Below are 13,468 nucleotides of genomic sequence, written 5' to 3' on the forward strand. Positions count from 1 at the left end.
TTTTTGGTTGACGTGCTATAGATGCCAGTTATAAGCGTCTATTCAATGCGTGTAGATTCTATTACTTTACTTAAATCTAATGGATCCATGTTACAATCAGCATTCGTTTTCCTGACTGGACGTCCTATTTTTGATAGGTTGCTTAGTATGTGTATCTGAATAGCCTCACGACTTCTTTGATTCAGTGGTGCGAACAGGACCCCCGGTGTAACCGTCTTCAACTGAATGACTTGTTGGTTTCCCCGATGCAACACTGCACCAAACTACCACTCCTGCTGGCCAATATAAGGAAGTACACCTTGATCGAGGCAGACAGAGGTTTATTAGCAGCAGCAATCGGCAAACTCGAGGTCTCATTACGTACGTTAATCACATGTCCTTTTAAAGTAGTCGGATACCGATCTATTATGTACGAATGTTCGTCACACTACTTATTGCTGTTACTGAAAATTAGCATTGTTTCGCCTAAAGGACCTTATATGCTTTCAGTCTATGGAATAGGCTTCATTACGATGTCATCAAAATTCCATATTCTCTCTGCTTTGACGTAGGTTTCATATAATAATGATTTTATACTTCAAGACAATGCTGATAGGCTTGCTGGCTCGATGTAAATAGATAATTGATATCAATATGATGTTATTTATGTTTCCTTACACAGTGTACATAAAATAAATTGTTTGAATTTACGTTTTATCCTCATTACAATCCCCATTTTGAAAGATGGCAATTAGGCGCTTGGTCATTTGCGGCAATCCTTTAAGTAGTAGAATTAACCTATGTTTTTGAACTTACCTGTTCCATAAATACAGAATTAATGATAGATGGCTTCGGTTCAGAATATACACTCCTAAATCAGATACTTTAAATTTCTCTTTATGTTTTAATCAGTTGTTGGCTCCAACGTGCAGCAAATTTATGACGTTATTGAAACAGTGCAACTGACCCTTCGTGTAGTCAAACTACTTGCCTTGAAATTGATGGACAATTAGTGTTTACGTTGGCCAACATTTACATAGTGATTAATAGATATATTGCACTAAAGCTTGATGTTTAGTTGTATTTTGATAAATTGCAGGTTGATGGATTGCACGTCGCAAAATTGGATAACACCTTTCAGTACAAATTGCAATACATTAAAGCATGACTGACTCGTTAGTGATGTTAAATTAATTATAAAAAATCCATCGGGACTGCGGGCCACTTATTTTGGTCGAAATAAACTGAAAACCAATATTTTGACGTTCAGTAATCCCGATATTCGCACGTTTCTTTTTTAATTTTTAGCTCACCTGGCCCGAAGGCCAGATAAGATTTTTCATGGACAACCTTAACATAAATATCTCCGTCAATCTTTACATAAATCTCTCATTATTAAAGACATTAGTACGCATCATTCCGAAATACCACATATGTGTATGCACAAAGCAAAACTTGTTCACTGCATTTCTGTCATATTTTGGTATAATTGATTATAGAAAATCTGGAAGAGAAAATGAGAATGGAACGAAATACTCGGCGTCTACAGGAAATTCAAAAGCAACTTGTTTGGCCGTCTATATCTGACCTGGATCCCAAGGTTTACATTCCTGACGTACGTATAATAGACAGTACCATGATACAAATCACTAATCCCTCCTACACAATATATTTAATCTAATTGATTGATTATGAAGATACGTATTGATGATTGAGAAAACGACAAACACTTTGTTTTTGTTCATCTATTACGTCCTTTACAAAAGTTTCTACTAGCGTCCAAATAATTGGGCGATAGTTTCTTGTCAATGTTTGGTCTTTTCGTTGGAAAAAGGCTGTTACCAGATACTTTCTAGTATATATGTTTTTGACTGTTTAGTGACGTTTGGAATACATGTACGATGGAAAGATATTTTTGAAACAATGTCGGTAAGTGGATGGAGTAAGTTTTGGATTAGTATTCAGGTCTAGGGTTGGAGATAGCGTGGAGCATACATTGGTCAGGCGAATTTGGGGTTTTGTTTGCACGCAATTATGGTTTTTCTGCTTGCATAGTATCTGCCATCTATTTTTGTTGTCCCTTTTAACTATCCAGAACGCATGCCGCTTGAGGCGTAGCATTTAGTATTATAAGCCACGCACGCCACCTTGCAAGCTAATCATAGTGGAAGAGTCAGTCTGAATATTACTAGCGTCTCCAGATGAACGAAAAATTAACAGAAACAACACTGAAGATTTTCCGGATTTAGACCTCTTCTTTCAGATAAGTCATGGTTCTTCAGCGATTGTATCGATCGAAATATCAGTTTATTACAAGCGTTCATAGTCGAAATAATATGAAAAACAATTAACGGCAATAGAACTGCAGAGTTTCTTTTTGTAAAGATGTCAAACTAGTTGCAGTTTTCATACATTTGTTTAGATATGTTGTCTGTAGATATTGTTTCAATTCTGTTAGTCCGTTGCCATCAGGAATGGTGTACATCGTTTATAAACCTTTACACTGTGTGGTGTTCCATGACAAAAACATATGGACAACATTAAAGAGTCATCCGGATTACCATATAACCATATAATTACCGATATTCCCCTTCCTGTCTGGGCAAGGACTGAAACTGTTGTCCCACGAACCACACGAACTGTTTTGGGAAGCTAATAGTATTGTACTACTTGATATTATTATACATATGTATTAAGTGAAATAATTTCATCATGAATCACTTCCATCGATTTAACGCACGTGCACGCAATTAGCCCGAAGGGAATTTCACCTTTTTATCAAATTTGAATTCATTGGGAATATGTTGTTGTCAAGATCTTGGTGACAAAAAGAATGGGACAATAGACATAGCCTGTAAAAGCCCTCTCTATAAAATTTAACTTAATCTTTTGCATTTTAAAAAAAATTGTCCCACAAGCAAAAGGAAACATTATTTGCCCAATATTTTTAACACTCGTATTATATTTCAGAAAGTAAATCCGACAGTACATGGGATATTAGATATATATGATTGACATCTGTTCATATCTTTTATATTTACAGTTTCTAAAGTCAAGTCTCTCTATTCAACCATGTACGAAACTTTTGTCATGTCCCAAGAGACAACTCATGCATGAAGGTCTACTGACATTAGTAGGTATGTCACTCAACACTATATGACAAGAAAGATAATTCAGGCAGAATCAGGAAGTAAGCGGATTTCTTGTCAACAGGAGTAATGTCCCTTGTTATCTATATACAGTATATCCGGTAGCCAAATGATAACGATCAGATAATTAAGTGCGATCCTATCGCTAATTATCAGTATGATAAAAAACAGGAGGAATTTAAAGATCAGAAAAATGTATTCTCCTTCATACAAATATGATATACTTTGATTCCATTCAGATCTTATTAAAATCAAATTATTCTCCGTTTTCAATATCCCTATCAGTTTTATTCTTAATTTTACGGTCAGAATATTTGTTTTGAAATGGTTTTTATGTTTCCAGAAGCAACGAAATCCGTCGATGTACACTTATTCCTGTTTGATGACATATTGTTGATAACAAAAATAAAGAAATCCGTGAAGAAGGTAATCATTATAACCTTAATGTCTTCTGTCAACATGTAATTCATTGTTTGCAAACCAGGTCGAATTAATTATATACTTTGCTTACAATTTTCGCGAAAATATTCTAATGTGAGATCGCAACAAAAATGTTAGCTTGTTCTTTGTCTCTATTGTTTGACAGAAGACCTAATGGAATAAACAGGAGGAAGACTTAACTAAACTAAAGGCAGCATGTTTCATTTTACTTGTATTCTCTGTTGTAGTCACGAACGAAATTCGTTATGAAATTTGGAAAATTCAGAATGGATGGAAATTCTTGATATTTTGAATATTTTAGAAACAGTAGTAGAAAAATAGTCATTCAAATAATGAACAGATCACCGGTAACTGTACATGAAGAACAATTTAGTGGAGAATTTGGAGAAAAAGTACCGAAAGAGTTTTTATTTCTGTGGGTTATCTAAATATGTGCTTGTAAACAAAAGTTTCAACATTATGGGTTTATCATAACGTTACGAAACTTTCGAACTTAAAGTACAGTATTTTGTACAGATATTTAAGATGTTGATAATATCCACTCCCTCCCTCTAGGTAAATCTTACCAACCAAAAGAAGTCAAATTGATTGACTATTCTATCTTATCTGAGAGTGTCACTCCTGATATGTGTCACAGAATTAACACTGGCATGAAGTATCCAATGATAATTGTACAAAAGACATACAACCTAAAGTAACTTTCATGATAAATTTAGGTCAAATGATACTGTAAAAATCTTAAATATCTATGAGAGGGGGATTTACTTTCGTGGAATTCTTGGTTTATCTAAATATATATGTTCAAGTAATGGTAAACAGAGAAAAGTTGACAAGAATTAGATCATTCATTTCGTTAGCAATTTTTCCGCGAAATGAAGTGCGACCGAAAATGTACATTTCTAGAAAAACCACAAAAAGGGAGCCCCACGAAAATATATGGTATATAAGTTAATTAAACATAATATATAGCCATTCGTCAATTTTAGTTATGTTAGTAACCTTATGAGATAATAAGATATATGAAGATGGTATATCAGTTAATTAAACATAATATACAGTCATTCGTCAGTTTTAGTTATGTTAGTAACCTTATGCGATAATAAGATATATAAAGATGGTATATCAGTTAATTAAACATAATATAAAGTCATTCGTCAGTTTTAGTTATGTTAGTAACTTTATGAGATAATAAGATATATTAAGAGATATGAAATGTGGTATAGCAAAAGCACTGGATAGCAGTGAAGAAGTTGGTGATCAATTTTCAGAAACAGAATGCATTGGAGACGTTTAACGCAAATGATTGTAACCTGTATACAGTGCACCGCCAGCCGATAGCATTAGACCGTTTAAGTGTGCATGACGTGGGCATGTCGGAGGCATCAGGTACGCATACATTTATGACTTCAGATATCGTAGAGCGTACATATGGTTGGAGTCTTACTCGTATGACAAACTATAGTTAAAGTGGATAAACATACTATAAACAGCTCCCATTGTACATAGAATGTCCCTCTGGAATCATTAGAATTGTAACGTCATACAAACATCTTATAATGACGTCAAAATAAGTTATATAACGTGTCAATTCCTTGAATAATACCAGAATCAACTACCAGAATCATATGCCTTGTGAGACGACATTTATAACAAATTGGTAACGTGTCTCAATTGTGCCGACGTTAATAGATGTTTAAGAGAAATTATATTTTCAGTATTATCCACTACAAAATATGTAGATATTGGTTCATGTACATATTGTTCAGCGTTTTAAGTAGTGCATTTGATGTGCCTAGCAGTTCATATACAAGTATTACATATCAGTTTCCTCACGATTAAATGTTTGAAGTGGTCCTGGCGTATAGATACTCCACTTTTATTTTTCCAGAGTATTTGTACGATTTATTTAAATTTGAGTCAGTTGACGTCTTAGTTATGACACTTTCTCCGGATCACTGAACGTTTTTCGTTTATATATAAATTTGTTTTGGTTATGAAATATTTTACTTGTAAATATGTTTTCTTTTTATCAATAGCAAACGGTCTCAAACACTGTATCGTCTTAGTCCACATCAGCAGGTTCCAGCAAATAATCGGAGTATTCACTCTACAATCATCCAGCGAATATGCCAAGGTGAGTACATGAGACTTAATGAATGTATTGATCATACGAAGCCATTGTGCATTTGACCAATGTTAGGGCCTGCAACCACTTAATTAGAGTAATTGTCCTTTGTTAAAATTGTGTGTCCGGTGTCTGACGTTTCCTTCATTAACAATGGGATATTGAAACATGATATACATTATGTATACATAAGTCATTCAAAAGCAAGGCACAGTGGAGCAAAGCCGGGACCCTTCAGTACAGAGTTATTGCGCTTTGTTAAAAGTTTGTCGTGAACCTAACTTTGCGTGCATTAAAACTAGGATCATGAAACATCGTCATATTTAGAGACTGTGAAGTAAATAAAAATCAGGGTCTGCAACCCCATTAATTAGAGAATCATGGCACTTTCTTAAAAGTTTGAGTTCAATAAAGTCGTTTTCAGAGAACATTCACAAGTTTCACTAATACTCTTTTTAATATGCACATGAATTATCCAATATAAGCGTGTTTAATATTTCCCCCCACACCTTAATTTCTGATTAGTTTACTATATAAAATAACATTATGTGTGTAATTTGTACTCTTGGTAAATGTCGGTATCTTTAATAGGAATACTGGATGACGAAGCTGTGTGATGCAAAGAAGAAATATCATTCCTCCTCTCATGACAATGGCGGCGTAAATGGGCTCGTTGATTATCGTCAGCAAATGTCGTCCAACGCTACAACCACTGCTACCAATCATACACCAGGTGACATATCACCGCGCAGGCTCAGACGTGCACGCATGCTCAGTCAACATAAAAAGAAATCCGTCAGCATGGATACAGTTTTCATCACATGATATCAAACATGGTCCTACTAGCTCTTTATGTGTCGTTGTGCCCGAAACAATGTGTTATTGTAATCGGGAGAGTGAAGCGAAGTATCAAATTGTCTGTGATAATGAATGTCTATATTAAAAATATTCAATCTGTCCACGAAGCGGTTAGTCTTTTTTTTAGGTCAGTCTCAGGGTAATCTATTGCGATCCAATGTTGCCCGGCGTCGTGTAAAACTGTCCCCTTTCCCCAGGAGTCTGAAGGGCGAGGACAACAATTGTCAAAATGATTGAAACTTCAAAAATCTTCTTCTCAAATACCAGGTATGGTATGATCAGGCAATCTTTATGGATCGCAGACCTCCAGATGCTTAACCAAAATTGTAAATTTCACGACCCCAGGACATTTGGTATGTAACGAGCACCAAAATTTTTTACCACAAAAGAAAAAAGCACATTCTCAATAATATTGTGACAATTCTAATCTTAATAATATTCATCAACACGCATCTCTGAAAACCCTGTGTTGTGATTTTATCTGCTATATGTGGGCTCTGGCATGAAAAATAGTCTTGAGAACAAGTCATTGTATACCAAATTAACTTCGACGTGTTAACGCTGTACGTTTTGAGAGGTAATGTTGTTGCCATCAAGAAATGAGGAAAAAAACACAATAGCGGAAATGAAATAATCACGCTTGCCAAACAGTTAGGTGGAAAGCAGTTTATGTTCTTTCGTTTTAATGAAAATAGATATGTAATGATACATAGTTTCAAACAAATACTTAACATCAAAACGTCGATTAACAAACAAGAAAACGAAAAAAGCCTTTTTTTCTTTTTATTTTTGAACATCAATCACCTTTACCTATCACGATGTAGTCGATTAGGCAGGGTGATGTTTCTAATTGTTTAGGGTGGGCCTGCACCATTCTGATATCGTATAGACCATCATAATACACTTGGAATACCATATTATACAAAGACATTAAATTACAGGTCATCAACATGGTATCATAGGGAGGAATAATTTACAAAACTAGAGCTGAAATACACACCAATTATAACATAATGCTTAAACCACAACCTTGTTTTGATGAAATCGTGTTCATCGTTTTGTACTGACGTAACATGTGTCTTTAATCGTGAACTTACCAAGTATGTGTCTTCAATCTTGTACTGAATAAGTATGTGTCTTCAACCTTGTACTGAACAATTGTGTCTTCAACCTTGTACTGAACAATTGTGTGTCTTCAAACTTGTGTTGACCAACAGTGTGTCTACAACTTTGTAATGACAAAGTATGTGTCTTCAACAATACATCCAGTATGTGTTTTCACCCTGCACTGACCAAGTGTGTATCTTCAGCCTTGTACTGATCAATTTCAGCAATATAATGACAATCATTTGTCTTCATTCTTGACCTACAAAGTGAATATTTCAAAACCAGCAAAGTAATGGCTATATATGATTGTGCGTCCTTGTATGGAGAGAAAGTGTGTTCAGAACTTGTTCGTGATACTTGAAAGTCAGCTCTCTTTCATCTGAAGTAGAAATGTGATAATGACAGTGTGGTAACACCAGACTTAACCTAGATGTTTGACCACATCTTGACACGTATAATATTTGTAATGCAGATAATCATCATCAATGGTCGTGGTCAACAGATACCAAATACATTAATGCACGTAGTCCAACCTTATTTCAGTGTACCATGTAAATGAGATGTGTTTGTGAAGACGTGGTCCATTTACATCCAAACGAGTCTTTTGCATAATGTAGTTAAAAATTTGATATACATAATGTAAGTAAAATTTTGGTATACAAAATGTAATTAAAGGTTTGATATACATAATGTAGGTAAACTTTTGGTTTACACAATGTAAGTAAAACTTTGGTATAGATAGTGTTATTAAAAGTTTGATATACATAATGCAAGTAAAAGTTTGATATACATAATGTAAGTAAAATTTTGGTATACAAAATGTAAGTACAGTAATTATGGGTAAAACTTTGTTGTCGATTTTTCATATGCCAAGTCATGAGTGGATGTGAAGGATGATTATCACAACGCAACTATATATATCTGTCTGTACTATGTTAATTGTAATTACCAATAAAAACATCATGACTGACAAATATAAATGCAATACAATTCCGTCGACTTGACATATAACATCGATGACCGAAACAAGAAACAAGTCGAGGTATCAACCTACTCAATGATACCAATGTCCATAGTATTGTGACATAAAATGGAATACATCTGGAAGTATCTTGTAATAGATATTATTATCTGACATGAAATTAAACGGAACTGTAAAACTGCTATTTATTACAAAGAATTTCAGACCTGTTATTGAAATAACGCACACCGAAAAAATGACGTTCAAAGATAAATTTTTCACTGTTGTCTTTCTAAAAAGAAAGAAATTTCATCATTGTCCTTTATCTAACTGGGTATATTTATATACCACCTAAATTTTGTTTGACAAAAACACATTTCATACATGTAAGTGTAACATGTAAGCTTTCAGAGCGCATAAACAATGAGAATACATTGTCTTCAAAATTCTATCAAAACTACCCAGAACTCTGTAAAGTTTGCTACCAAATGCAACTTTGATATGCCGTTCAATAAATTGGACTCCGATTTGTTCGTTCGGACAAAAGATATTCCATTATCAAATTATAACACTATTGAAAAATAAAATATGAGTCATATAGTATGTAAATCAGTACAGATTGCTACGCAGTTACATTTTTACGGACTCCCAACTACCAAACAGACTTACTAACACTCGTTTCCCCAAATAGAGCGCCCTAAAACTATCACTCTTTAGCTATGATCCAACTCCGAAAGGATTACGCTTTGTAATTACCACTCTCACGACCATGCACATTGGAGTATTGCAGTCACAGGAATTGAAACTCGGCCATTAAACACACACACAATGGTACGTACAAAAAGACCACTGGAATTTTAAATTGCAATGAATGGAAGAACAAGCAAGCAATCACTTTAACATGCAAGGTGTTTGATTGGTTTAACAATGATAGAATGGTGTTTTGATATTAAAGGTGATATCAAAATAGATATATTTCAATGGTTTACCGTCTAAAATGATTTTTCTATGTAAAGAGTGGCTATCATGTAACAGTGTTGCTTCACAACCGTGTACAAAAACAAAACCACATACAGACCTAAACTATCACCTTCTGAAGATCTTTATCCATTTTGTGTACTTTTTTCTCTCCTCTTTCCGTTTAGTTGATCTATGGCGTTACGTGCACTGAGAGATGAATGAGTTATATATTAATAGAACACTAGAGATATAAACTCACAAAATGATTCTTGAGAATTATATAAAAATGTTCAAAAAGTTCAAAATCCAAAACTGCTTTCTATTACCTTTATATTCAATGATTGACAAAGGAGAAGCCTGTACACTAGTGAGACCACACTTCAACTTACACTTTCTGAAGCTATTCAGTACAGCAAACTTTAACTATCAAATCAAAAAACGACGGTTGCTTGTTGGCTATTTTGTTTTACAGTTGGTCTAAAAATTGAATATATACAACCACAGACTACGAGAAGCATACATATATATTATATGAAAACAATTTCAAGTATATCCTTAGAATTGACGATGACAAGAATTTGATGATGACTGGTAAAAATCTTCAACCGGTTATGAATATAGCACCAGATCAACGAAATAGTGTAGTTTTCGGATTCTGGACTTTATCAAACCCCATACTTCATGACCGTATATTATTAAGTTTGTGATGTTACTACTGACAGTGAAGCGAAAAATCAAATGTAGATTTCAGAAGTGAAATATGAAAGATCAATATAATTTCTATAAGTTCTATAACTACACTAAAACACATCATTATCATCACTTAACCCTTGTTAATATCTTTACTTTCCGATTGCCATTTTGAACTATTTAGCCTTTGATCAAAATTTATCATATATTAAAACATTTTCTTCGTTTTGAATTGACACTTTCAAAAGATCCTATATGTACAAATTAAAGGTGATTGTAATTGCACATGGGATGGTCATAAATGAGTTATCTACCCGTAAAAAATCATGACTTTGTATCAAGGTACCGGATTAGATCACACATGTCACTGACACTGAAAAAGCAGATGATCAAACACAACAATTTGTACCTCTAAAGTAGGCGATAAGCTAACCTTTTTACGTAAAGAGGACAATCTCGGCCGATATCACTTCTTCATATCAAGCATGCAACCTTTTCTATATGAAGTGCCAAGCTAGTTTACAAAATGAAAAATGTCTTAACAAATACATAATTGACTAGCGGATTTCCAAATTTATCGATATATTTTTATTTAGTGTTATTATAAGTGTGCCGCGGAAATATAGTACGTTTGCGTATGTTTCAGTTAAAATCAAAGCATACATGCACATGAGTCATTATGTTGATTTAAATGTAAAAAAGGTATTGTCAATCTCAGGCACTTGATGTTCAATGAAATAGAAAACATTGGTAAAAATAAACTAATTTGTGTCCAAAATTACACGACCGTGTTTTCAAATGTTTTTGACCGTGACAATTCAAATACTTCCAATTATCCGACACAGTTTTAACTTGAATAATTCGTGTACTCGGCTTTTTGATAAGCAATGTTTCACTGTATTGGTCACACATCGTCAGTTGTGGATTAAAAGAGTTATTTGCTAATGCCTTACAGAGACCCCTATATATAAACAGAGTCCACAGACAGAGATTTGGTATGGGAAGATTTCAGAGTCCCATTTTTACGCTGCCTTCGCGGTGAAGAGAAAGAAAGATCCGATATGCGGGTATCTCTGTTCTCCCTTGAGTCCATATTTCCAGTATTTAATTCTTGATTCGAATCGTCTTTATTGGTAAATTTTTCTCTCGCTTCACCGAGTTTTTCCAACCAGGCGTTCTGAAAATCCACAAAAACCACATAGTGTTTACAAACACTTCAAAATATAAAAACTACACATCAAGATTGTTTCTGAAAAAATCAAGACGAAATGATGGTTTGAATTGATTTTGTACAATGACGAACATAAATGATGAAAATGCCAATAGTCTTTAAATCGGAAAAAAACCTGTTACATTGATAAATGACCGGCTACGAACAGGAGGGGCGACAAATCATATAATCAAATCGGTGGAGTGTATTTTTTTCTCTTAATGAAAGACTAGATAGTTTTTCAAGAGAAAGGTTTTCAGTTGCAGCAATGTTTTCCCTACTATGACTGGTTACGGTAAGAAATTACCAGCAGCTAAGCACTTTATCACGACCAACTGAATTAGCATAGATACATGTTAGATGATCAAACCATCTTATATATAAGAATGTTATAAGGCTATTAAAATATCGCCTGATAACGATAAAAAGTAGAACATTTCGGCCATTGTTGATTTCTTGGCTGTTCATTTCTTCTGGAAAAGCAACGTACCTTTGCCGCGTCTGTAGGCGATTGTAGGGTGTAAACACCAATGATTTGTTGAAATCGACTGATTTGGACGATCACGAAGGCACACTTGACACCATTAGCTGATATAAAAAAACATCACCTATTGCATTATTGAAGTCCACGTTATATTTCATATAATGAGTTAATAAACAATCACCGAAAAATTAAATGGATTCTTACGGTATTAAATAACAAAAAATGGACGTTACAAATGTCTCCGATATTTTGATTGGACTGGGACTTTTGATGGAACTGCACTTGACATTATAAATGTCAGTGATCATTTAACAAGCATTTGCATGAAATAAAAGGTCAAATTATAAACATTATACGTGAACGATTGCTTGATAAAATCCGCTGATTGCGTTGATTGGTCAGTACCTGCAGCTTCCGATTGGCTAATGTCATGTACACTGAGTCTGTCCAATGCCACCGGTTGCTTATGAACCGTGTACGTAACTTTATCACAAGAGGTTTGTGTTCCAGTAACCTCTAGCTGGGACTGTTTCTGTTAAACACAATATATACATGTGTGTGTGTGTGTAATACAAGGATCTGCAAGACAGTATAGGGGATGAAATACGTAATTCTATTAAAAAATTTCATCGATAATTTTAAAGGACATATATCTTCAGCCATTGTTTTCCAAACCATTCGGTTAATGAAGGGAGTTAATCCGTACATATACGTATCCACGTTCAGATGTTACCAACAATGGGAAATAACTCAATTTAGCTTAAGTTCAAGTACCTTTCTCGCTGATTTCTTGACTCTTGTTATCAGTAGAATATCGTCGAAGAGAAACAGATATACCTCAGTGGTTTTTGTAGATTCTGTAACGGAATTAGGATCATTGTTAAATAAAATATACGTCAATTTATTTTGTAGCATTGATAGAAATGAAATTTGAGGCGAGTTATATATCGTTCACTTCGACAGATTTGTAGCAACATTTAATACCATTATTCCTATATATCTGAATCAATATTATACAAACTGATTGGGAATATTCATGGTTTCATTAAAAGATTAATTTTGGTCAACGCTCTACATACTCTTCAGAAAAAAATGGATATCCTTTAGGCTGATTCTATGTATCCTCTGAAGAATAAGTTCAACATCGCGCAAACCCGTTTACCGAGTTCCGATTCCTTTACCAATTACTATTTATCCTTTGAATTCAATCACATAAAGAAATTGACCTATCATTAAAATCTGATTCTACAAAAGGCAGTTTAACAGACGCACGAATTAACAGCAACTTTTACTATAGAGTAAAAACTAAACACAATTTATCAAACTTATCATATTGTTTATCGTACTTCAGTTCCTCCAAAGTTGAAAATATAGAAGGCAACTGAGGAAGTTGGAATATTTATCGATATAAAGACGTGTGTAATGTATTCTTGCAATTGAAGTAACTTTATAATTCACCAAATTTCATATTTCAATATTGGATTATCTCAACAGCAATTGAAGT

General features: G+C 34.0%; 2 protein-coding genes across 2 annotated transcripts in view; one reads left to right on the forward strand and one right to left on the reverse strand.

The window, feature by feature from the left end:
- LOC132546534 (pleckstrin homology domain-containing family G member 7-like) overlaps positions 1-6,653 on the forward strand; it is an 89,688-nt gene extending 83,035 nt beyond the window's left edge. Inside the window, exons 13-19 of the mRNA XM_060210254.1 lie at positions 186-360; positions 1,479-1,594; positions 3,023-3,116; positions 3,472-3,554; positions 4,838-4,955; positions 5,606-5,703; positions 6,286-6,653. Of these exons, the coding sequence (XP_060066237.1) occupies positions 186-360; positions 1,479-1,594; positions 3,023-3,116; positions 3,472-3,554; positions 4,838-4,955; positions 5,606-5,703; positions 6,286-6,519 (918 nt within the window). The 3' untranslated portion in view covers positions 6,520-6,653. The remainder of the gene's footprint in view (positions 1-185; positions 361-1,478; positions 1,595-3,022; positions 3,117-3,471; positions 3,555-4,837; positions 4,956-5,605; positions 5,704-6,285) is intronic.
- A 674-nt stretch (positions 6,654-7,327) lies between these two features.
- The window catches only part of LOC132546533 (uncharacterized), a 102,196-nt gene continuing 96,055 nt past the window's right edge, over positions 7,328-13,468 (reverse strand). The window contains exons 17-20 of the mRNA XM_060210253.1: positions 12,739-12,821; positions 12,370-12,496; positions 11,971-12,068; positions 7,328-11,447 (exon numbers count right to left, since the gene is read on the reverse strand). Of these exons, the coding sequence (XP_060066236.1) occupies positions 11,232-11,447; positions 11,971-12,068; positions 12,370-12,496; positions 12,739-12,821 (524 nt within the window). The 3' untranslated portion in view covers positions 7,328-11,231. The remainder of the gene's footprint in view (positions 11,448-11,970; positions 12,069-12,369; positions 12,497-12,738; positions 12,822-13,468) is intronic.

The sequence above is a fragment of the Ylistrum balloti genome, unplaced genomic scaffold, assembly GCF_031769215.1.
Source record: "Ylistrum balloti isolate Yb309-2 unplaced genomic scaffold, AGI_CSIRO_Ybal_v1 Utg369894, whole genome shotgun sequence".
Classification (NCBI taxonomy): domain Eukaryota; kingdom Metazoa; phylum Mollusca; class Bivalvia; order Pectinida; family Pectinidae; genus Ylistrum; species Ylistrum balloti.